A 26892-nucleotide genomic window follows, 5' to 3' on the forward strand; every position below is an offset into this window, starting at 1 on the left:
CGCCGATTCAATCCTGCCTCATCCAAAGAAATCTTTCCATTGAAGACATCTGCAACATGGCAGACCACATCAGCAACATGGGAAACTGGGAAACAGAAATATATATATATATATATATATATATATATATATATATATATCTCTGTATATATTGTAAAGTGGCTGTGCCATTTTACTGCACTACAGCACCACATGATCAGATACTGGAGCCTACTCACAGGATAGGCCATTAGTAATATTTGCCTTGAAACCCCTTTAAGGATTGCTTATGTACATGCTTTACTATGTTTTTTATTGTAAACATAAAGATATCCAGGAAATTCCAAATGTCATTATCAAATAATAAACTGTCCTGCTTATAGTTCTAGCTTATAGATAAAACATGTACAAGAATTTTTAAACCCAGAGGATACCCTAAATTTGTCACAATATATCACCACAAAGTAATTATTATATTACTCATACAACTCTAAAGATAACAAAATGGCCATTCTAACACAAGGGAGAATTTTTGGCATCTCCTCACCTCATGTAACACTCTAGATACAGCAGCGAATCCTCCATCAAAGCGTGCAGCTAAATACACCAAGCCAATCTGCGCTGTGTAGCTGTGAAAAATATGGCACAATCATTAAGAATGCATCACGAGAATATTTATCACAAAGATATTATAATTTATCTACAGCTTTCAAGTCAGTTTACTGTGATAGGTTAACTGAAAATAAGTTTAAAAAAAAAGTTTATTCATCAGAACACAGGACACAATATAAAGCGGGCCATAAATAGACTAAAGAACAAGTGACAGCTGCATTAGCTGCAAAAACCTGGGTATGGGCTAATGGTAGAGGTGACTCTGATTACAAGGGGCTTTACCTTTTTTTCCCCTATGTGTCACCATACACCCAAAAATCCTAATATGTAAATGAATTACTTTGGTGCACTTAGTATGTTCCGAGACCCTTGGTGCACTGGTACAACCACCCACTTGGTCCCTGGACAATACCCCCTTAATAAATATCTAAAAGTCTGCCCTGAACCATGTGTGCCAGTGATGATCTGTGCCAACGCACTCACAGGAACTCAACACATAGGGGGACATTTATCAAGGTATTTAGAGCCTTTTTTTTCTGCTGCTTACTCCGGGCGCACAAAAAATTTGCACGTTCACCTAAGCACTTTTTTGGATGACTTTTGTGGGTAAGCAAAAAGTTACAAACAGCCTTACCTAAGCAAATTTCAGTTTTCACTCTGCAGTGGTCATGTATTTATGATGTGCAAAAGTCGCATGTAGGCAAAAAACCTTTTGCAAAAAGTCTCAAGTCTGCTCCAGGTCTGACCTGGATTACAAAACTCCCATACGTGAGCAAATTTAAAAAGTCGCAAAAAAGTCTCACAAAAGTCTCAGCTGCAACTTTTTGGTTTTGCTTATGTGCTCCAAATATGTGCTCCAAATTTATCAACCCCTGTGATAGTATGATAAATATGTAGAACTTAAAGGGGTATGCCAGGAAAAAACTTTTTTTTTTATATCAACTGGCTCCAGAAAGTTAAACAGATTTGCAAATTACTTCTATTAAAAAAATGTTAATCCTTCCAATAATTATCAGCTGCTGAAGTTGAGTTGTTCTTTTCTGTCTGGCAACAGTGCTCTCTGCTGACATCTCTGCTTGTCTCAGGAACTACACAGAGTAGAAGAGGTTTGCTATTGGGATTTGCTTCTACTCTGGACAGCTCCCGAGACAGGTGTCATCAGAGAGCACTTAGACAGAAAAGAACAACTCAACTTCAGCAGCTCATAAGTACTGAATGGATTAAGATTTTTTAATAGAAGTAATTTACAAATCTGTTTAACTTTCTGGAGCCAGTAAATATATAAAAATAATTTTTTTCCTGGATAACCCCTTTAACACCTTAAGGACCAGAGCATTTTTTGCAATTCTGTCACTTTAAACATTAATAACTCTGGAATGCTTTTACTTATTCTGATTCCGAGAATGTTTTTTCGTGACATATTCTACTTTAACATAGTGGTAAAATTTTGTGGTAACTTGCATCTTTTCTTGGTGAAAAATCCCCAAATTTGATGAAAAATATGAAAATTTTGCATTTTTCTAACTTTGAAGCTCTCTGCTTGTAAGGAAAATGGATATTCAAAATACATTTTTTTTTGTTCACATATACAATATGTCTACTTTATGATTGCATCATAAAATTTATGAGTTTTTACTTTTGGAAGACATCAGAGGGCTTCAAAGTTCAGCAGCAATTTTTACATTTTTCACAAAATTTTCAAACTCACAATTTTTCAGGGACCAGTTCAGGTTTGAAGTGGATTTGAAGGGTCTTCATCTTAGAAATACCCCACAAATGACCCCATTATAAAAACTGCACCCACCAAAGTATTCACAATGACATTCAGTAAGTGTTTTAACCCTTTAGGTGTTTCACAGGAATAGCAGCAAAGTGAAGGAGAAAATTCAAAATCTTCATTTTTTACACTCGCATGTTCTTGTAGACCCAATTTTTAAATTTTTACAAGGGGTAAAAAGGAGGAAAATTTTACTTGTATTTGAAACCCAATTTCTCTCGAGTAAGCACATACCTCATATGTCTATGTTAATTGTTCGGTGGGCGCAGTAGAGGGCTCAGAAGGGAAGGAGTGACAAATGGTTTTTGGGGGGCATGTCACCTTTAGGAAGCCACTATGGTGCCAGAACAGCACAAAAAAAACACATGGCATATCATTTTGGAAACTAGACCCCTCGGGGAACATAACAAGGGGTAAAGTGAATCTTAATACCCCACAGGTGATTCACGACTTTTGCATATGTAAAAAAAATATATATATATTTTTTTACCTAAAATGCTTGGTTTCCCCAAAATATAACATTTTTAAAAAGGGTAATAGCAGAAAATACCCCCCAAAATTTGAAGCTCAATTTCTCCAGATTCAGAAAACACCCCATATGGGGGTGAAAAGTGCTCTGCTGGCGCACTACAGGTCTCAGAAGAGAAGGAGTCACATTTGGCTTTTTAAAAGCAAATTTTGCTCTGGGGGGATGTCGCATTTAGGAAGCCCCTATGGTGCCAGAACAGCAAAAAAAAAAAAAACACATGGCATACCATTTTGGAAACTAGACCCCTCGGGGAACGTAACAAGGGGTAATGTGAACCTTAATACCCCACAGGTGTTTCACGACTTTTGCATATGTAAAAAAATAAAAATACATTTTACCTAAAATGCTTGGTTTCCCAAAAATTTTACATTTTTAAAAAGGGTAATAGCAGAAAATACCCCCCAAAATTTGTAACACAATTTCTCCCGAGTACGGCGATACCCCATATGTGACCCTAAACTGTTGCCTTGAAATACGACAGGGCTCCAAAGCAAAAGAGTGCCATGCGCATTTGAGGCCTAAATTAGGGACTTGCATTAGGGGTGGACATAGGGGTATTCTACGCCAGTGATTCCCAAACAGGGTGCCTCCAGCTGTTTTAAAACTCCCAGCATGCCTGGACAGTCAGTGGCTATCTGGCAATACTGGGAGTAGTTGTTTTGAAACAGCTGGAGGCTCCGTTTTGGAAACAGTGGCCTACCAGACGTTTTTCATTTTTATTGGGGAGGGGAGGGGGGCTGTGTAGGGGTATGTGTATATGTAGTGTTTTTTACTTTTTATTTTATTTTGTGGTAGTGTAGTGTAGTGTTTTTAGGGTAAAGTCGCATGGGCAGGAGTTCACAGTAGTTTCTCGCTGGCAGTTTGAGCTGCGGCAGAAAATTTGCTGCAGCTCAAACTTGTAGCCGGATACTTACTGTAAACCTCCACCCATGTGAGTGTACCCTGTACATTCACATTTGGGGGGGGGGGAGAGAAACATCCAGCTGTTGCAAAACTATAACTCCCAGCATGTACGGTCTATCAGTGCATGCTGGGAGTTGTAGTTTTGCAACAGCTGGAGGCACACTGGTTGTGAAACACCGAGTTTGGTAACAAACTTGGTGTTTTGCAACCAGTGTGCCTTCAGCTGTTGCAAAAGCTACAACCCCCAGCATGTACGGACAGTGGAAGGGCATGCTGGGACTTGTAATTATGCAACAGCTGGAGGCATACTACTTTGGCTGGGGATTGTAGTTATGCAACAGCTGGAGACACACTGGTTTGCTACTTAACTCAGTGTTTCACAACCAGTGTGCCTCCAGCTGTTGCAAAACTACAACTCTCAGCAGTCACCGACAGCCAACGGGCATGCTGGGAGTTGTAGTTATGCAACCAGCAGATGCACCACTACAACTCCCAGCATGCACTTTAGCTGATTGTGCAAGCTGGGAGTTGTAGTTATACAACAGCTGAAGGTACACTTTTCCATATGTGGAAAATGTGCCTCCAGCTGTTGCAAAACTATAAGTCCCAGCATGCCCATAAGGGAATGCTGGGAGTTGTGGTGGTCTGCCCCCTGCTGTTGCATAACCTCAGCTCCCAGCATGCCCTTTTTGCATGCTGGGAGCTGTTGCTAAGCAACAGCAGGAGGCTGTCACTCATCTCCAACTGCTGATCCACGCCACCGCTGCAGGCCAGTCCCTCGTCGCCGCCGATCCCAACAGGGACGCCGGGGTCCTCTTCCCGCACCCGATCACATCCTCCGGAAGAGGGGCGGAGCGGGTTGCGGGAGTGACACCCGCAACAGGTGCCCTGATTGGTCGGCCGGTAAACCGTCCGACGAATCAGGGCGATCATGAGGTGGCACCAGTGCCACCTCACCCCCTGATGGCTATGGCTGTTCGGGGCCTTCAGAGAAAGCCCCGATCAGCCAGTAATTCCGGGTCACAGGAGAACCCGATTGACCCGGAATCCGCCGCAGATCGCTGGGCTGAATTGTTCAGCGATCTGCGGCCATTGCCGACATGGGGGGTCATCATGACCCCCCTGGGCGATATGCCGCGATGCCTGCTGACCAATATCAGCAGGTATTGGGCACTGGCTCACCTTCGGCTAGCGGCGGGGGGCCGGGAATGGACAGGACGTACTCATATGTCCTCGGTCCTTAAGGACTCGGAAACGGGGGCGTATGAGTACGTCCATTGTCCTTAAGGGGTTAAGCAAAGCAAAAAACAAAAATGCCTTCAGAACTTGCTTACCAAAGCAAACAATGATAAATGTCCCCCATAGTGGCTATGTGATTAAGGGCACAGGTATGAATATTTATTAATAGGTTGTTTTCTTGGAACCAGCTGGGAAGGCATACCAGTGCACCAAGTGGTTGGGAACGCTCGGAGTGAACCAAAGTAACTAATCTACATATTCGGCTTTCTGTAGAAAAAAAAAAAAAAAGAAAGAAAGTAAAGACCCTAGTAATCAGTAGCACCTGCACTATGTAGCATAGTAACATGGTTCATAAGGTTGAAAAAAGACAAATGTTCATCACGTTTAACCTATATCCCTACTGTGTTGATCAAAAGTAAGGCAAAAACTCCTATGAGGCTGATGCCAATTGCCCAATACCAGGGAGAAAAAAAAATAAAAATAAAAAGACTTCCCAGCTCCAAATATGGTACTCAGAATAAATTTCCTGAATCAATTTTCTGTCCCTACAAATCTAGTATCCATAACCTGTAATGTTATTACTGTACAGAAATGCATCCAGGCCCCTTTCTTTTATTTTCACCATGACCACTTAGAGAGTTCCATAGTCTCACTGTTCTTACAGTAAAGACCCCCGTCTGTGCTGGTGTAGACACCTTCTTTCCTCTAGACATAGAGGATGTCCCCTTGTTATAGACACAGTCATTGCTATAAATAGAGAGAGAGATCTCTGTACTGTCCCGATATACATCGTTATTACGTCACCCCTAAGCTTTCTTTTTTCTAAACTGAAATCTTCTCATTCTAAAATGAGAAGATTTCAGTTTAGAAAAAAGAAAGCTTAGGGGTGACGTAATAACAAAAAAGGGATCAATCCACCACACACATGTAACGCAAGTGAATTTACTTAAGACATAACTTTGCATCTCAGTATATTTCTTTTTTCGGCCGGATTGCGGCAGTAAAGATGACTATCCTCCCCAAGTTGCTTTATTTTTTTGAGATGCTTCCGGTTCGGGTACCGCTAGCTGCCTTAAAGACCTTTCAGTCCGCTATTTTTCGCTTTATCTGGGGCGGTAAGAGGCATCGCCTACCAATGTCGGTTATGCTTGCGTGCAGGGATAGAGGGGGTCTGTCGGTCCCAGATGTCCCTAATTATTATTGGGCTGATCACCTACGTCATCTTGCTTCTTGGACCTCGTACCATGCGTATAGTCCTTGGACGGAACTGGAGAAGTTGTGGTTGGCCCCGGTTCACCCCAACACGTTTCTCTGGCATCGCTCTCCCCGCCCCCTATTTCGGGCCCCCTGCTAGGTCCTATGGCCTTCTCTCGATACGTTTGGGGGTACTGCTCTAGGAAATACCAGCTCTTTTCCTGTGTTTCCCCTCTGCAATCTTTTCTTTATCATCCCTCTTTCCCCCGGGCCTTACTGCTCCTATGGTTAGAGAATGGGGAGGTAGAGAACTTTTCTGCTGGGCGGACTTGGTCAATCCCCTCACTCGTACATTGCTTCCTTTTGAGGACTTAGCTTCTCGTTTTGGTCTTCCCTTCTTCGAATGGCTTCATTATCTTAAGTTTAGGCACTTCATGATGTCGGCTCTGGGATCCTTCGAGGTTTCCCTGCCGTCGGCTTTTGAGCGGTTATGCCGCTCGGGGCCGCAGACAAAAAGGCCTGCTTTCTGATATTTACTCGATTATTATAGGCCCTCCGGGAGGGCGGGGGGTGCCCCATTGCATCGATATATGAGCCGTTGGGAGGAGGCATTGAACACCACTATGACCCTTCCTCAGTGGCGGGTTATTTGGGAGAGGGCGTCCTGGGCTTCTATTTGTACTACATATAAGGCGACACAATTTAAGATCTTAATGGGCTGGTATCACACCCCTGCTTTACTAAATACTTTAAACCCCAGTATCCCGCCCCAATGATGGAGGTGTGGGGTAGGATTGGGGACAGTCTTCCATATCTTTTGGTCCTGCCCCTTGATTGCTCCCTATTGGGTCATGGTGAGGCACATGGTGGAATGTTTGTTGGGGTCTCAGGTCCCTCTGGATCCTTTGGTGTATTTGTTGTTCCTCTGCTGTAGGTCTCTCCCTAAGAAGCCCTTTAATCTCTTCATGCACATGGTTCTGGCGGCCAAGACTCTGATTGCCAAACACTGGAAGTCCACCCTTCCTCCTTCTGAGATGGATCTGGTTGCTAGGATCCGGGAGATTCGTTCTCTCGATAACCTTACTGCCTCCCTTAATAATACCCAGCCCCTCTTCCTTTCTGTTTGGGAGTCCTGGGATAGGTTTGTGGACCATCAACCTCCTTAGCCCTCTCCATCTTCTCTTTCGTTTTCTCTTTCTTTCCCACTCCCCCCCCCCCCCTTTCTGTCTTGTGTTCTCTCCTTTGGTGGTGTATGTTTGTCCTTGTTTTTCTGTGTTCCTGTCTGTCTGGTCTTGTGGTGTCTTGTTTTATGTAAGAGTCCACAAAGCGGTGCTCCTGGAGCAGCCCGAGAGCTAGCCCTTCCCCTCTCTTGTGATACCCTTACTGATTGATGATGCTTTGACTTGACTTGACATTGTGCTGTTATCACATTTCTTATTCTGTGTATACTTGTTGTTGTACTTCAATTTTTTTTAAACTCTAAAAAAATTTACATAAAAGACATAACTTTGCATCAGGTGTATGATACTGAAAAGTTAAAAACAAAACCTGGAACATCCCTTAAATACATTTTTCCCAGGCTGGATCTTTCTTCCCCATGTGCATTACCTTACATTTATCAGTGTTGAACCTAATATGCCACTTCTCAGCCCAAATCAACCTATCCAGATCCATTTGTAACAGTGCACAGTCCTTAAAGGGAACCAATCAGCAGGTTTTAGCATATTTCACGCATGAAAATGCGTTAAATATGCTAAAACTGTTATTTTCACCATCCACGGGGGACGTTTCTGCCCTTAGGGATGGTGAAGATATGAAGTTATAAAGTCCCCCCGGCCACCCTGCAAGTAGTCCCATGGGCGGGGACTTACATGTCCAGCTCCCGTTGCTCCGGCCGTGGTCCCGCCCCTCGCCTTCATTGACTGCGCACGTCACTGCTCTGCTCCGTCTGCTAAGGGAGCAGTGCGGTGACACGAGCCTTCATTCAAGCCGTTGGGGCGAGGTCACGGCCGAAGCAACGGGAGCTGGTAAGTGTAAGTCCCCGCCCATGGGACTACTTGCAGGGCGGCCGGGAGGACTTTATAACTTCATATCTTCACCATCCCTAGGGGCAGAAACGTCCCCTGGGGATGGCGGGGATAACGATTTTAGCATATATAAATGCGTTGTCAAGCGTTATTTATTCTAAAATCTGCTGATTGGGGACCAGCAACGATCTACAGTCTGGTCATTCATTTAAAAGGAACCAAAGAATTGAGTAGAAATGCTGTGTGTGGCCCATTATTCCTGGACATCATTCAGCCAAGAAAGAAGTTTAAAGGGCCGCACGATTGAGCAACGTATGCAGCAACAAATCTGCAGCAGATCTGCAGCAATAATACGGACGTGTGAACGTACTCTTATGCCGTATTTTGCTGCGTATTTTCTTCAGGTGATTTTTATACCCATTGACTTAAATGGGTAGGAAAACATGCAGCAGCAAATACACGGCAAAATATGCCACGTGTTACCCTACCCTTAGGGTGTATTATTGGGCGACACAATTGTCTTATATCGCTGGAGAAGGTGGTGGTAAATGGTAGGAGTTCATAAGAAATAATATAGGAAGCAATATAGGAGTGTGTCAGCACTTCTGTGTACTCTGCAGGAGTGCATGTGGTAGGGTAAAGTCACAATTAAAAAAGATGGTACCCAGCACTCATCAATCGTGCAAAGTGAAGATTCATTAAGCCATATCATGGTACCACGCTTGTACCACACTATGGCTTAATAAATCTTCACTTTGCATGACTGGTGAGCGCTGGGTACCATCTTGTTTACGAATATAGGATGCAGGCAGGGAAAAAAATCTTGAAGCTGTGGAAGCTAGGGTCTTAGCACCTGGAATTAATAAAAAAATAAATAAAATAAAAAAGGGTTCTTTGAAGTCCTATTCAAGTCTATGGGAAATATATGTTTCAGCATAACTTCCAAATGTTTCTTGGTAATCCTTGGTACACGTTACTTACGTGAGGGTTGGGATTTTTGTCTGAAGTCTCATGCTAGTTTACAGGACTTCTGGTACCTTAAGCCACAAGCTCCACTCCGGGCTCATCTCCAGGTGAGTGTGTCAGTCAGGATTGTAAGCCATGCATCTCTCGCCACACCCCTTCTATTTTCGACCCTTTTTGTGCGCCGGTCTGACTTGCAAGTCATGCATACTCCTACAAAGCCACGCCCCTTGCTATTTTCAGTATATGAGGACTGGTTATAAAGGACAAGAGCTTCCTCCTATGTTGCTTTTCCCCTCCCACAAGGATTAGGTAGCAAAAATCAGGCAACTCTGGTCTGCGAGATATCCCAGGAGAATTAGCTCAGGGATCATCCCAACTTCATACAGGACACGTTTTTCATGCGGGAGTAACCACGCCACAGCAGCTGCCTTGTGAAGAACTGTCTCCTCGCTAGGTTTGTTAGGTTGCAGGTATAACCAAACAAAACAAAGCCAAACAAATCCCTCGGCACTTGGGCTACTAACTACACTTATATAGCTTGCCCTTTCTATGCCACCTGAGGGCTAATCCCAGCCAGTGTAAAACACATGTATTCTGCAAACTCTTAACACACTGTTCACACTAAGCTTATCTTATGTTCTTCAGCCAGCTCAACTGACAGTTCCTCTCCCGGGGAATGAACACTCCTCTCGTTTTCCACGACAATGTCACCGGTCACACCGGTTCCACTTTGTGTGTCCATTACAGACGCCTGCTGTGTGCCCATCTGGCAAGGGGAAACACTTCTCCTCTCTGCTGGGCTTCATTAATCAGGCCCCAGGTAGAGGTTTCTCCCAGATCAGGTAGGGAAATACACCCTTTCCTTAGTTCTTTGTAAGAGCAGTTGTTCGATTTAGCAAAAGAAAGCAATTTAGCTGGTAGATGTCTGGTGTCAGAGCAAAAGACAACAGTAATGCTAATAGCTTATTTAATATAAAAATAAAATGGATGCGTGTCCTGCAGGGCCCTACGGTAGCGCAATGATAAGAATCACAATATAAAATACATTAAATGGTTAAGCAATACTCTTCAGCAATAAATTCAGCATACACTGCAGAATAGAAAAGGATAGAAATGATCAATCCTCTAAAGATGGTTACTTGTAACTAGTATATGTCGCGGTTAGAGCATGAATTGACACAAAAATGATAGTGTGTCTGTGTTGTGGAAGAGATTTTGCTAAAAAGATTAATTCCACCTGTAAAAATCTAAAGAAATGTCCTGTAAATGTGAACAGTCCTGTAAATAAAATGATGGAATAGATAATGACTTGTAGCAGGTGATGTCCTGAAAAAATGAATATGGTCCTGAAACAATTATGAATGATCATGTGCAGTTCAAATAACAATACTAGATTGTAAATGCCGGTTGGTCCACTCCGCATTGAATAACTCTGCAATAGGAATAATACCTGGCACAATTGTGCCACTCACCGCACCGCCGTCAGGCCGAGTTGGATGAATTCAGATGCGCTCCAGCCAGGGGGGGCGTGGTGTTCGCACGATGTGCGGCCGTTCTCACCGGCGAGCTACTTCTTGGCATCTGATGTCAGGGGTCAGCTGATGGCAGGTCAGCTGACCTGAGACGGAAAGCTGGTGTGCGCTGAATGGATGCAGGTAAATGATGATATGCAGATATTGCGGAATCACTTCAACAGATGTTTAGCAACAATGTTCTTGAGATGGAGGGTTTCAAACCGGCTTTGGCTGATCAATGGCAAAATAGATCCGTAATGGAAATGAATATTTGAAAGTCTCTCCAATTGCGATAGTCCAATAATCGCTGTAAAACCGCAACTGTAGTGTGAACTGGAGCTGAGTGTAAGAAGCTGAATCTCCATCACCAAATGCGTTTTGGGGTTAAAGCAGCATTAGTTGTACCCCTTCTTCAGTGGTATACCACAGTGGTGAACTGCACATGATCATTCATAATTGTTTCAGGACCATATTCATTTTTTCAGGACATCACCTGCTACAAGTCATTATCTATTCCATCATTTTATTTACAGGACTGTTCACATTTACAGGACATTTCTTTTGATTTCTACAGGTGGAATTAATCTTTTTTAGCAAAATCTCTTCCACAACACAGACACACTATCATTTTTGTGTCAATTCATGCTCTAACCGCGACATATACTAGTTACAAGTAACCATCTTTAGAGGATTGATAATTTCTATCCTTTTCTATTCTGCAGTGTATGCTGAATTTATTGCTGAAGTGTATTGCTTAACCATTTTATGTATTTTATATGGCGATTCTTATCATTGCGCTACCGTAGGGCCCTGCGGGACACGCATCCATTTTATTTTTATATTAAATAAGCTATTAGCATTACTGTTGTCTTTTGCTCTATCTGACACCAGACATCTACCACTTAATCTTTTTTGATATTGAGCTGTGGACTAATAACTTTTATTTACTAATGTGAATTCAGCCTTACAGGAGGACAATTGTTGTCATAGGGCTTGATTTGTCTCTTCAGCTGTGGAGTAGAACTTGACAGCCTTAGGGCCAGCTCCCACTACCGAAATGCGGCAAGGTATTTCCTTGCTAAATTTGGACTTAAATGGAAATAATGGAAACATGTCTAGAAAGTCAACATGCTTTACAAGGAGGCACCACATAGCATCTTACCTTAAAGGCTGCCAGTGATAAATATTTTTTCGTAAAGAATTCAACACATCATTTTTTAACTTTTGTTCTTTTTGATAAATATTTATATCTGTGAAAGATACAGAAAGATCACAATCAATGATAGAACATGAAAAACCATGAAAAAACTAATCTCCTGTTACATCAGGCAGCAAACTTTATTAATACTATAAACTACAGCTTAGAAACTTATAGGAAGACATAAGAAGCCTTTACTAAGACCTGCAAAATGATGAGCATTACATTCCATACCCTAAGCAAACTCCTCTAGCTTCACCAAAAACATGGAAATATCCATTGTTTATCACTGACAATGGATCCAGCGGTGATCGGAGCGGGATACCTGCTGAAATGGTTCAGCAGGCCTCCCGGGACAATGCCTATGGGGGCCCTGATGCCACCCCCTGACCAATCACAAGCACCGATGGGAGGATTAACCTCCAGTTGCCCCGCTCTGCCCACCCACACAAGGAAGTAAGTGCAAAGAGGAGAGCAGAGCGGAGCCTGGTGCTACCGAACCCTCCCTGTGCCAATCCAAGTTTATCTGGCAGCATCTGTGCCATCTAGCACTGGATTAGCTTAGAGACAGGTTTAGTGCAGGCAGGGATAGTGAAGGTGTGTAAAAAAAGAAAAAGTAAAGTATAAAAAGAAGATAAAAAAAATTTTGGGCACAGCACCTCCAAGATGACGTCCGAGGGTCCGCAGCATCAGCACAGCACCTCCAAGTCGGCATCTGAGGGTCTGCAGCACCTTCAGCTGCATGACCTGGGCCCTTCTTTTAGGGTGCAGTGGTCTGCCCCAACCTTTTTAGCTGATCAGGGCAGTCCCTGATCAGCATTTTGGGGAGGGGGGTTGTGGGGTATGATTTTTTTTCAGGGATTATTGCAGTTTTTCTTTTCTCTCCTTAAAAATTGCTAAAATGGCCCACAGGGTTTTTTCGGTGGAGGAGGCATATGCTATAATGCTCTCAGACACAGAAAGTGCCAGTGAGGGCGAGGAAGACCCCCCCCTTTTCTTTTGTCTACCGCGACCTCCTCATCATCTAGTGATGATGAGCCCCCTAGAAGGTGAAGGAGACGCCACTGTGCGAGGCAACAAATCTCCCCATACAAGAGACCCAGTGCCCCACACTAGTACTAGTGACCCTGGCGCTCGTACTAGTTGTCCGACCTCCCCAGACAAGTTTACCTGTATCCTTTACCAGTGAACTTACCTGGAGTGCCCCAGAGAACTATAAGCCCATGATTCCTGGGTTTGTTGGCAACCCAGGAATCCAGATTGACATTGTCGGATTCAGTGAAATGGACTTTTTTAAGTTATTTTTTCAGTGAAGACTTTGTCAAACTATTGGTGGAGCAGACAAACCTGTACACCCAACAGTTTGTCACCCACCACCCAGATTCCCTTTTGGCTAGGCCCAATGTATGGACCCCCATCAGTGTAGCCAAAATGAATTCAGGTTGCCATGTACAAGTACTGTCCCAGTAAAGATTGCAACACAGGGACATACCTTCAGTTCCAAGAGGAAGTTGTCAAGGCCCTGATTTTTAGCGACTGGGAAAAAGCAGGCCGAAGTTACCTTGGAACTGGAACTGTAGGCACTTTCTAAGTGAGGTCCCCCACTCTGCATTTTTTCTGGCATCATCCCTTCTTTCCAGAGTGTGTTGCAGGAGGGAGATAAGGAAGGACACCATCACGCAACACATGCCCCGATCATCCGGGCCTTTGCATTAATAATTGTTTGATGGAGTACCACACTTCCATTGAGTACTGAATTCATAATCCTTTTATCCCATTTAAATTTCCCATAAATTTACCCCAACTGTACCAGTCCAGAGTACATGGTCTTCCAAATTTTAAACCGATAAACCACTAAATTGCCCAAGAAAAAACGTTTACAAAATACCCCTGATAAGACTTCTTTGGGTATATTTTCCAAAAATGGGTCACCTAGTCACTTACATCGGGGGTTTCCCCTAACCAGGCAACAGGTTAGGGACAGTCACACACAAAACATTCCCAGAATGATGAAGCCGAGCATAGGGTTTGGGTTATACTCTGGGTCATCATTCTGGGAACATATTTGGCATATCAATATGAAAATTGCATTTTTATTTTCCTAAACTGAACTTCATCCATTCCTGGAAAATACATTTAGGAAACACCCGTTAGAGTTGAGGGAATCGGACGAATCCGAATTAGTTCCGAATTTCATGAAAAATTTGATTCTGACCGAATCCGAATTTCCACTCGATTCGAAATAACTAATTTCTTCATTCACTCCATTTTGTTATTACTCTACGGCTAGGATTCCACTGAGTTTTTGCAGTAAAAAAAATGGATTTAACAAAATTTTTATTTTCTATAACAAAATTTTTATACATTTTTAAACAGGGACCAATTTATGTGGGCGGCCTAAAAATGTAGCCAACAATAATAAAAATGTAGAAAGGGGCCATTTAAATGTAAAAATAATATATTTTTTAGAATTAATTTTGTTAAACTTTTTATCAGTAATGTATTTTAATAATGTGTTTAATAAAGCGTGTGTGTGTTTAAACTTTTTTCACTTTTTTTTTCAGTTATTTTTTAAAATTTTTTAGGTAGTACTACTACTCCCAGCATGGAACAGACTGTGCCATGATGGACTGCTAGTACCTATACTAATAGACAGATTGCCCCGGCGTCTGACACCCATTGCGATCCTCCTATATAATGCATAGATGCGGCGGCCAGCTGCTCACACTGTGATCTTGCACTATGTTCTGTGATGTAAAGTTCTTCAAATCACAGATTCATATTTCCTGCAGAGCTGTGATTGGTCATATGGTTCCAGCCAATCACAACTCTCTGCGGGAAATATGAATAATAGGGTCCTTAACTGGTACTACATGGTACCACACTCAGCTCCATGCTGGAAGCTGTAGTACCTGCATTAATAGACAGATCGCAGCGAGTATCACTTCTGACACGTGTTGCGATCTGTCTATTAATGCAGGTACTACAGCTCCCAGCATGGAGCTGAGTGTGCTCCATGATGGGAGCAGTAGTACCTGCAGTTAAAGCGCAACTGTCACGGATTTTAACTCTCATAAACTAGCCCCAGGATGACAAAGTTGTCAGAAATTACAGTTCAAGCTTACCTTTTGCTGCTTTCTAAAAATTGGGCTAAAAATGCTTTTTATGAAAGTCAGCAACAGTTGGATATTCCCTGAGTGTCAGCGCAGGGACCGCTGTGTGATTGACACACAGGTCCTGGCGCATAGGCCCCTTATTCTTATATGTGGGTGGCGAGTTTTCTAATGTAAAAGAATAAACAGTGTCCGTTCTCCTGTGCACAGTAGTGATGCGGGCAGCCAGCTCTCACAGCAAGTGCTCGCTCCCCATGGGCAGCATAATGCAGTAGCAGAATGAGCTGGCCGCGTGCATGGCATCACCCCTGTGCACTCTAGGAAGACAGGAGAATGGGCAGCCGGCTCATTCCGCTACTGCATTACGCCGTGCATAGGGCCTTAGGGACCGAGCGCTTGCTGTGGCCACCCGCATCGCATCACTGCTGGGCACAGGAGAACGGGCACTGTTTATGCGCCACCCACATATAAGAAGAATAAGGGGCCTATGCGCTGGGACCTGTGTGTCAATCACACAGCGGTCCCAGCGCTGACGTACAAGGGGATATGTAATTTTAACAAATTTGTCATCCTAGGGCTAGTTTATGGGGGTTAAAATCCGCAGAACATAATGCAGGATCACGCAGAAAAGCGGACAGCCGCTCGCATCTATACATTATATAGGAGGATCGCAACAGGTGTCAGACCCCGGGGTGATCTGTCTATTAATACAGGTACTACTACTCCCATCATGGAACAGTCTGTACTACCTAAAAAAATTAAAAAACAAAGAAAAAAAAAGTGGAAAAAAGTTAAACACACACACACTTATATAGATTATACGTAGATTCGCCGTGAATTTATTCGGAATCAAATTTTTTTTTTTTTTAACTCGGCGAACCAGCCGAACTGTATTTTTTAAAAGTTCGCTTATCTCTAACGCATGTCTGTTCCACTTCACCCCTATAGACCTTCCCCATGGGGTTTACTTTCTGTAATAGGGTCACATGTGGGTGTTTCTATATTTTTTTTTTTCCTCTGAATATATGTTGGGTGCATCCAGAATGATGAAGCAGAGAATAGGGTTTGGGGCGGGCACACGTTTAACTTTTGGCAATGCTCTAGGTCATCATTCTGGGAACATAATTGGCATATCAGAAAGAAAATAGCAATTTTCATTTTTCCCAAACTAAACTTCCATTTCTAGAAAATAAAATTTATGAAACACCAGTCCGTTCAAATTGTCCACCCCTATACACATTCCCCAGGAGTGCACCATGTCTGTTATGGGGTCACATATGGGTGTTTCTTTTTTATCTTTTCTTCAGAATGTATGTAACCATCAGCTACTGATATGCCAAACAGGCATAGGCCTCAAATGCAAACATAGCTCTATGACTCTTGAGCCCTGTTGTGCGCCCGCACAGCACATTACGTCCACATATGGGGAGGAAAAAGATCCAGATTGTGCATATATATATATATATATATATATATATATATATATATATATATGTATATATTAGAAAATTAAAAAAATAAAATAAAGTTTATTGAAGTTACCGGATTGAAAGTGTTTGTTTTCTGTAAACTTTTTTTCTAGTTCTATAGCTTTTTCTCTTAAGTCTCTATCTTCAGGTGGGCGTTTTCTGCTCCATAAGTAATTACTCAGTGATGTCACATGTTCTTCCAACTGTCTGACAGGGCTTTCTTAAAGAAAAAAAAAAAAAAATTTACACTGTTAACAGCAATATTTATTAATGAATAACAATAGCAAAAACCATACATAAAATTAAAAAACACAAAATTGATCACAGAAAACATGGTAGACTCCTACAGAATCCTTATTAAATGGGTTATCCAGGAAAAAACTTTTTTTTTTTTTATATATCAACTGGCTCCAGAAAGTTAAACAGATTTGTAAATTACTTCTATTAAAAAATCTTAATCCTTTCAGTACTTATGAGCTTCTGAAGTTAAGGTTGTTCTTTTCTGTCTAAGTCCTCTCTGATGACACCTGTCTTGGGAAACGCCCAGTTTAGAAGAGGTTTGCTATGGGGATTTGCTTCTAAACTGGGCGTTTCCCGAGACACGTGTCATCAGAGAGAATTTAGACAGAAAAGTACAACCTTAACTTCAGAAGCTCATAAGTACTGAAAGGATTAAGATTTTTTAATAGAAGTAATTTACAAATCTGTTTAACTTTCTGGAGCCAGTTGATATATATAAAAAGTTTTTTCCTGGAATACCCCTTTAACCAAGCAGACCTTGCAGCATCCTTGGTGTAAAAAACAATAGAACATCACATCACTGCTTGATGTGATCAGAGCCAAGATTTTCGCCTAATGTTTTCTAGATGCACTGCCAGTATTCCCACTAGAGAACATTTTTTATTATGATTTGTATTGGATATTACAAAGTAAACATAGTAAAATATACAAATACAGTTTAACATTGTACAAACAGTATCAATAAACATGGTAAAGAGAATTTGAAAAAACTATATTTAAGTCATTTGCTAATGACTAGATGTATTCAGTGTTAAAAAAAGCATTCTAGGAAAATGTTTCTGCTTATTTAGTGCAGCATAGACTATTATTAGAGAATAATGTAGTAGTTTCTTGTAAATGAAATAGGCTCCATTTTGGTTTACAAATGCACAGTGATGTGCATTGTGTAATGCAGCCTACACTTCCATGACTTTGGTCTCATTAGGGTATGTTCAAATGGGCGAATTCCGCATGGACATTCCGCTGCAGCTGGTTTCAATGAGATTCTGCTGTACTGTGCACATGATGGAATTTCCACGGCAGATGTTTTGGCGCATTTCTGAGCGGTCCCAGCGCCCACCGGATCAGGCAAGTGTGTGGAATGTCCGCTTGTGCTTAGATATAAGACTCATACATGGGTTGCTGCCAGTTCACATTTTCCAGTTCTAATGCGTTTTCATACTTAAAGTGCGTTTTTTTTAGAAAAATACTTTCACGAGGCGAAAGTGTTTGAACTAAAAACACAATTGAGGCATTTTATGAAGATTTGACGTAGTTGTGTTCACACATTAAATTTCTACTTTTTTTTAACCCTTTTTTTTATGCATTATAAGCTGTGCTCACACGTTGCAGCTAATTAGTGCATGTGTTTTTGCACACTTATTAAATTATGCTATTCGCGGTTAAATGTGCCATTCCCGACAAAAACGCACGTGGTAACGCTAACTTGCAGCAATTTGTGACCACAGCCTTAGCGGTTTCGCAGTAATTTTCCAAAATAGTGGTAAAAATGAAAAGTTTTTACTTTATTTTGCAATCTCCATTTTTATGATTTGGGGGAAATCACAAAAAAAAGGGAAAAAAAAGCGCAGGAAACACACTGGCCTTGATTTACTTAGAGTGGAGTAGAGTTTTCATTGCAGGCTTTTTTTCATAATAAATTATTTTTTTTTATTAAGGTTTTTAACATACAAAAGTTAAAGAAGTTAGATAGAGGTGCTAAGCACTCACTGAACAATGACAATCATGTCAACAAATCGCTTATCAGCTCAAAACAGTATATGCTACCGAGTATATACTCGAGTGCTACTATATACTCGAGTATAAGCTGAGTTTTTCAGCATGATTTTTCGTGCTGAAACCCAAAATGGCTTATACTCGAGTGAACTCTCCGCCCTCAGTGGTCTTCAACCTGCGGACCTCCAGATGTTTCAAAACTACAACTCCCAGCAAACCCATACTGGGTTGTGGTCAGCTGTTCTTGGAGCTAAGAAAAACCACAGTAGCAGGTATGAATGTCTAGGTACTAAATAAATCAGGGGTAAAAAAAAATTAATACCCATAGGGATAGAAATCATGATTGTCAACACTAAAGGACAATAAGGTATAGAGAAGTAAAGATAGAAGAAGGGATGAGGAGAAGGGAAAATGTACTGAGGTGAGAAAAGGACCTAAAGTAGAGATTAAGAGATTTACCAAGCGGCTCGGACCACCCCAGAGCCCCCACAACATCCAGCGGTGCTATGTCCGGTAGTAGAAAAAGGGAACTGTCAGGATGTCCAATGTCAGGGAAGGAAGGATCATTGAGGAGGGAATGGAGTCTGTAAGGTGAAGATTCAGTTGGCGAAGTAAAGATTTTCATACTCCGTGGAGGACACGAAAGTTTCCCAAGGAGACCAAATCATACTATATTTTGTAAGCTGTCTAGTGGAGTTGGCTAACAGCGCCTCCATCCTGTGGAGTCGGGATGCTTCTTGCAACCACAATGAGATAGTGAGGGAATTCGTCGATTTCCAAAGTCTTGGAATTACAGTTCTGGCAGCAAGGAGCAAGAATGAGATTAGGCGTGATGAGGTCCTGGGAATCGATGGGGGTAGGATGGAGAGTAGGAGTGATTCAGGTATCCGTTGGAGAGTTACTGATGTAATGCGTCTGATTATATCTATCACCGCAACCAAAAGGACGTTAATGAAAGACAGGTAAGCCAGATGTGAAGCATTGTACCCCTTTCAGAGGCACATCTCCAACATAAGTCCGGGGCTCCCGAATACATGGTGGCTAGTAAGGGCGGGACTCTATACCATCTCGTTATTATTTTGTAATCTATTTACTGGGCCTTACAGGAGATAGAGGTGTTATGGCAACGGGTGAGGGCCATTGTCCAGTCCACTTCCGAGAACGAGTGACCGATGTCCCTCTCCCATCCAGCCTTGAAAGGCAGTAGTTTGGTTGTGTGTCCCTCTAGAATCAAGGGACATAGCACACTGATGGTATGAGATGAGATATCGGTGTCAATGACATATAGAGTTTTTCAAAATTAGTAAGTGAGCGATGGAGACGTAAAGTACTTTTAGAAGATGCATAAAAATGTTTCAATTGAGTATATTGAAAAAGCTGGGTGGGAGAGGGACGGGCTCCAATAAGAATGTCTGAGAGGGGTTTAAAGTTTGAGTTTGTCAAGAAGGGCATAAGTGTGGTGCATTCTCGGCTATGGTAGGAGAGGAAGTTGCCGCCTGATTGTGAGATTGTGCTGGGGGGAAAGCAGGGTTGTCAAATAAAGGCATAAGAGGACCATCCTATTCAAAAAGAGATGTATGGGACATATACCTGTTTTTAGTACGACAGATAGAGGAAAAGACCGGCGGGAGGTTATTTGTATCTGTGGGGCGAGTAGTAGTGTGTGGATGCCATAATATTGCCCTAGGGTTACACCCTATAGCACTGGTTTCAAGCTGTATCCATTGTTTGTCTGTGGTGTGGTGAAAGCAGTCCAGGATGTGGGTGAGGGCAGTCGCTAGGTGGTAGGAGTGGTAATCTGGGAGGGCTAAGCCTCCCTAATTTTTCCGCCAGATCAGAACATGTCTCGCTAATCTGGAGTGTTTATGGGCCTATACGAAATCTGTTTGCAGAGCTGGGAGTTCTCCAAAAAAGGTGCGGGGGAGGAGAACGGTTAAGCTGGGGAATAGGTAAAGTAAGCGGGCTAGTATGTTCATTTTGAGAATATGAATTCTACCTATCCAGGAGAAGTCCTTTTTCTCCCATCTAGCTAAGTCAGTCCACATTGTATATAGGAGTGATGGAAAGTTAATTCTGTAAGCATCTGAGAGGATTAAACTTGGATCCCGAAGATTGAGTTTGATTGCCATTTAAATGGGTAGACGGATTTTAGAAGTTGCACCATGCGTGGGGGGAGGGTGATATTACCGGTAAGTGCTTCACATTTAGTCATGTTCAATTTATAGTTGCTGAGAGCGGATAGAAGGGACAGGATTGAAGTAAGAGGTGAGGAAAGGTAGAGCAGAAGATCGTCAGCAAATGCAGCCCATTTGCTATGGCACGAGGATATAGAAAGTCCCTTTATGTTGGAGTTTTGGCCTATGGCCACTAAAAGGTGTTCCATGCAGATTACATATAGTGAGGGGGATAGGGGACATCCCTGTCTCATGCCATTGCAAATGTCAAACAGAGCGGACAGTTGGCCATTTAACCCCTTGGGGACTGAGCCAATTATAACCCTAAGGACGGGAGCATTTTTTGCAAATCTGACCTCTATCACTTTATGCATTAATAACTCTGGGATGCTTTTACTTCTAAATTTGGTTCAGAGATAGTTTTTTGTGATATATTCTACTTTATGTTAGTGGTAAATTTATGTTGATACTTGCATTTCTTGGTGAAAAATTCCAACATTTCAAGAAAAATTTGAAAATTTAGCATTTTCTAACTTTGAAGCTCTCTGCTTGTAAGGAAAAGGGACATGTCAAATAAATTACATATTCATTCACAAATACAATATGTTAAAGGAAAACTGTCACTTGTTTTCTCCCGCACTATCCCCAGGTACTGGTGGATAGTGCGGGAGACGCTGATTGCTCCGCCGTTCTCCCGCAATTGTAGTTTTATTATCTGTTGAAATCTTCCTGCAACTGGCACGGGCGGGGCTTCGGCGCTTAACTGGCACTGACGTCAGCGCCGCTTATGAATATTCATCCCCCCCCCCCCTAGTTAGGAGCGGCGAAGAGAGGTAGAACTGGAGGGAGGGGGGATGAATAGTCATAAGCGGCGCTGACGTCAGTGCCAGATAACCTGCAGAAGCCCCACTCGTGCCAGTTACAGGAAGATTTCAACAGATAATAAAACTACAATTGCGGGAGAACGGCGGAGCAGATCCGGACAAGGTAGGGCTCATTTTAATCAGCGTCTCCCGCACTATTCACCAGTACCTGTGGCTAGTGCGGGAGAAAACAAGTGACAGTTTTCCTTTAACTTTATGTTGGCATCATAAAGTTGACATGTTTTAAGTTTTTGAAGAAATCAGAGGGCTTTAAAGTATAGCAGCAATTTTCCAATTTTTCCCAAAAATTTCTAAATCAGAATTTTTCAGGGACCAGTTAAGTTTAGAAGTGAATTTGAGGGTCTTTATGTTGGAAATCCCCTATAATGGACCCCATTATGAAAACTGCACCCCTCAAAGTATTCAAAATGGTATTCAAAAAGTTTGTTAACCCTTTAGGTGTTTCACAGGTATAGCAGCAAAATGGAGGAGAAAAATCAAAATCAAAATTTTTTACACTAAAATGTTATTGTAGCCCCAAGGGGTGAAGGGTAAAAATGCCCCACAAAATTTGTAATTAATCTTCTCTCGAGTAAGGAAATACCTCATATATGGATGTAAAGTGCTCTGTGGGTGCACTACAGGGCTCAGAAGGGAAGGAGCGACAATGGCATTTTAGAGAGCAAATTTTGCTGAAATGGTTTTTGGGGGCATGTCCCATTTAGGAAGCCCCCATGATGCCAGAACAGTAAAAAAAACACATGGCATAAAATTTTGGAAACTACACCCCTCAAGGAACGTAATAAGGGGTACAGTGAGCCTTAATACCCCACAGGTGATTGACAAACTTTCGTTAAAGTGGGACGTGAAAATGAAAAATGTGATTTTTAACACTAAAACGCTGGTGTTTCCCCAAACTTTTGATTTTCACAAGGAGTAATAGGAGAAAATGCCCCCCAAAATTTTGTAACCCCATTTCTTTCGAGTAAGGAAATACCTCATATGTGGATGTAAAGTGATCTGTGGGTGCACTAAAGGGCTCAGAAGGGAAGGAGCGACATTAGGCTTTTGGAGAGCGAATTTTGCTGAAATGTTTTTTTGGGGGCATGTCGCATTTAGGAAGCCCCCATGATGCCAGAACAGTAAAAAAAAAACACATGGCATACTATTTTGGAAGAGACACCTCTCAAGGAAAGTAACAAGGGGTACAGTGAGCTTTCCTTAAATTGGGACGTAAAAAAATATATATATTTTTTTCTCAATAAACTGCTGGTGTTACCCCATATTTTTCATTTTCACAAAGGGTAATAGGAGAAAAATCCCCCCAAAATTTGTAACCCCATTTCTTCTGAGTATGGAAATACCCCATATGGGTATGTAAAGTGCTCTGTGGGCGAACTACAATGCTCAGAAGAGAAGGAGCGGCATTGGCCTTTTGGAGAGAGAAAGAAAATGTGTTTGGAATGGAAGCCGGGGGGCCATGTGCATTTACAAAGCCCCCCGTGGTGCCAGAACAGTGGACCCCCACCCCCCCCCACATGTAGGCCCATTTTGGAAACTACACCCCTCACAGAATTTAATAAGGTGTGCAGTGAGCATTTACACACACACCATATTTATCGGCGTACAACACGCATTTTTTAGGCAAAAATTTTTAGCCTAAAGTCTACCTGCGTGTTTTACGCCGATAAGCCGCTGCAGTTCAATGATTTAAAGCGGGCGCTTTAAATCAATGAACTGCAGCGGCTTTTGCAGGTACAGAGACCTGCCGTCGATGCCGGCTTCTCTGCCCCTGCCTATTCTGGGGTCCAGAGACTGCCAGCGCTGCTGCCCCATTGCCTCCCCCCATCCCCGGTTGTATAATTACCTGTTGCCGGGGTCGGGTCCGCGCTGCTTCTGGCTCCGGTGCTGGTCTCCTGCGTCGTTGCTATGCGCGGCACGGCGTAATGACGAGTGACTTCTTCAATGCGACGTCACTCGTCATTACGCCGGCCGCGCATAGCAACGACGCAGGAGACCGGCACCGGAGCCAGAAGCAGCGCGGACCCGACCCCGGCAACAGGTAATTATACAACCGGGGATGCGGGGAGGCAATGGGGCAGTGACGCTGGCAATGGGGCAGCAGCGCCGATAGCCAGGGGGAGAAAAGCGGTGGCAGCAGGGCTCTAGACCCCAGGAAAGACAGGGGGAGAGAAGCGGGCAGCGATGGCCTCTCTCCCCCTGCCTTTCCTGGGGGCTTCTGCGGGGTCAGAAACAGTGTATCGGGGTATACACATGCACACACACGCACCCTCATTTTACCAATAATATTTGGGTAAAAAACTTTTTTTACCCAAATATCCTTGGTAAAATGAGGGTGCGTGTTATAGGCCGGTGCATGGTATACCCCGATAAATACGGTATATATATATATATATATATATATATATATATATATATATATATATATATGTGTGTGTGTGTGTATATATAATCCAAAGAAGGAAGCGGCACACCAAATTGCAAAAAGCAGTGTGTTTATTCACCCATCAAGTCATTGCTTGACTAGCAATGACTTGATGGGCGAATAAACACACTGCTTTTTGCAATTTGGAGCGCTGCTTCCTTCTTTGGATTTTACTTTGGAAGGTTTGGAGTTTGAACCTGTTGAAGCTGAGCACCCACCTAGGACTTGAAGTCCATCGTTACAGTGCCGGTTCCCTACTGTTTTTTTTTGATTGCATGTGTGTGTATATATATATATATATATATATATATATATATATATATATATATATATATATATATACACACACATATATACACTAAGGCAAGAGGAGCACTGTGCCAAGGATTCCAGATCCAGCTAGGTGCTCAGCTCCAGGAACAGACCAATTCCCAAGAAAACATCCAATAAGGTAGATGCGGCACTCCAAAGTTGATAGCTGTTTTTGCACAGATGTGTGAATAAACCACAACTTTGATTCTATCAACTTTGGAGTGCCGCTTCTACCTTATTGGATATAGATATATATACAATTCCGATTTTTTAAATTTGGCGAAAAACTGGAAAATTGCTGCTGTACTTTGAAGCCCTCTGATTTCTTCAGAGGGCTTCAAAGTACAGCAGCAATTTTCCAGTTTTTCGCCAAATTTAAAAAATCGGAATTGTATATATATCTATAAAAACTATAAAAATTAAAAACATGTTAACTTTATGATACAAACAAACATAACGTAGACATATTGCATATGTGAATCAATATATCATTTATTTTGTATGTCTATTTTTCTTTTTATATATATATATATATATATATATATATATATATATATATATACACATATATATATACTGATCCCATAAAGATAGCAGATAGAGGTGAAGAGGGGTCTGGGAGTTAGTAGGAGGCATATGGTAGGTGATGATGTCATCCTGTAGTCCACAGAAACTTAGAGTCTGACCTCTTGTTGGAACCATGAGGCTATGTTCTGCATGGAAGGTTTGGAGAGTGAGGAAAGTGATCACATGACCAAATTAAAGTAATAAAAGACATGTATGCAGCTGTGCTGGAATAAAACAAATGGCACTGTATGACTAGTGTATGTGAGTGTGCATGATATAGGCAAAAAAAAACTGGAGTGCTTTTTTAACAGTTTAACCCCTTAAGGACCAAGTTCGTTTTCAACTTAACCCCTTAAGGACCAGGAGTTTTTCCGTTTTTGCACTTTCGTTTTTTCCTCCTTACCTTTAAAAAATAACTCCTCTTTCAATTTTGCACCTAAAAATCCATATGATGGCTTATTTCATGCGCCACCAATTCTACTTTGTAAGGACATCAGTCATTTTACCCAAAGATCTACGGCGCAACGGTTTCTATGCAGTACATTTTTCAGTAAAAATTACACCTTCTCTTTATTCTGTAGGTCCATACGATTATAACGATATCCTACTTACCGTATATACTCAAGTATAAGCCGACCCGAATATAAGCCGAGGCCCCTAATTTCACCCCAAAAACCCAGGAAAAGTTATTGACTCGACTATAAGCCTAGGGTGGGAAATACATCATCCCCCCCCATGTCATCATCCAGACCCCAGTCATCACCCCCCCCCCCCTTCATCATCCCCCCTTCATCATCACCGCCTGTCATCATCCCTCCTTCATCATCCCCACCTTCATCATCCCCCTTCATCATCACCACATGTCATCATCCCTCCTTCATCATCCCCCCCTATCATCATCCCCCCTTCATCATCTACGTCTGTCATCATCCCACACCCCCCCTTCATCATCACCGCCTTTCATCATCCCCCTGTCATCATCCCCCCTTCATCATCACTACCTGTCATCATCCCACCCCCCTTCATCACCACCGCCTGTCATCATTCCCCTGTCATCATCCCACACCCCCTCTTCATCATCACTATCTGTCATCATCCCACCCCCCCTTCATCATCACTACCTGTCATCATCCCACCCCCCCCTTCATCATCACTACCTGTCATCATCCCCCCCCCCCTTCATCATCACCGCCTGTCAATGTCTGAACAGTGGTCTTCAACCTGCAGACCTCCAGATGTTTCCGGGCATGCTGGGAGTTGTAGTTTTGAAACATCTGGAGGTCCGCAGGTTGAAGACCACTGAGGGTGGAGAGTTCACTCGAGTATAAGCCGAGGGGGGCGTTATCAGCACGAAAAATCGTGCTGAAAAACTCGGCTTATACTCGAGTATATACGGTATATAGGTTTGATTTTGTCATATTTCTGAAAAACATCATTACTACATGCAGGAAAATGTATACGTTTAAAATTGTCAACTTCTGAACCCTATAACTCTTAAATTTTTTCACGTATGGGGCACTATGAGGGCTCATTTATTGCGCCGTGTTCTGAAGTTTTTAGCGGTACCATTATTGTATTGATCAGACTTTTTGATCGCTTTTTATTCATTTTTTCATGATATAAAAAGTGACCAAAAATACGCAATTTGGGACTTTGGATTTTTTTGCGCATATGCTATTGACTGTGCGGTTTAATTACCAATATATTTTTATAATTCGGACATTTCCGCACGCGGCGATACCACATGTTTACTTTTATTTACACTGTTTTTTTTTTTATGGGAAAAGGGGGGTGATTCAAACTTTTATTAGGGAAGGGATAAAATGATCTTTATTCACTTTCTTTTTTTGCAGTGTTATAGATCCCATAGGGACCTATAACACTGCATACACTGATCTTTCACATTGATCACTGGTTTCTCATAGGAAACCAGTGATCGTCGATTCTGCCGCTTGACTGCTCATGCCTGGATCTCAGGCACTGAGCAGTCATTC

At 42.3% G+C, this 26892-nt stretch overlaps 1 protein-coding gene across 3 annotated transcripts in view; it reads right to left on the reverse strand.

The window, feature by feature from the left end:
* The window catches only part of METTL17 (methyltransferase like 17), a 54005-nt gene that overhangs the window by 17971 nt on the left and 9142 nt on the right, over positions 1-26892 (reverse strand). For all 3 annotated transcript variants that reach the window (XM_056528580.1, XM_056528582.1, XM_056528581.1), the window contains exons 3-5: positions 16594-16740; positions 11903-11990; positions 527-608 (exon numbers count right to left, since the gene is read on the reverse strand). In XM_056528580.1, coding sequence (XP_056384555.1) covers positions 527-608; positions 11903-11990; positions 16594-16740 — 317 coding nt within the window. The remainder of the gene's footprint in view (positions 1-526; positions 609-11902; positions 11991-16593; positions 16741-26892) is intronic.

The sequence above is a fragment of the Hyla sarda genome, chromosome 1 (assembly GCF_029499605.1).
Source record: "Hyla sarda isolate aHylSar1 chromosome 1, aHylSar1.hap1, whole genome shotgun sequence".
Classification (NCBI taxonomy): Eukaryota; Metazoa; Chordata; class Amphibia; order Anura; family Hylidae; genus Hyla; species Hyla sarda.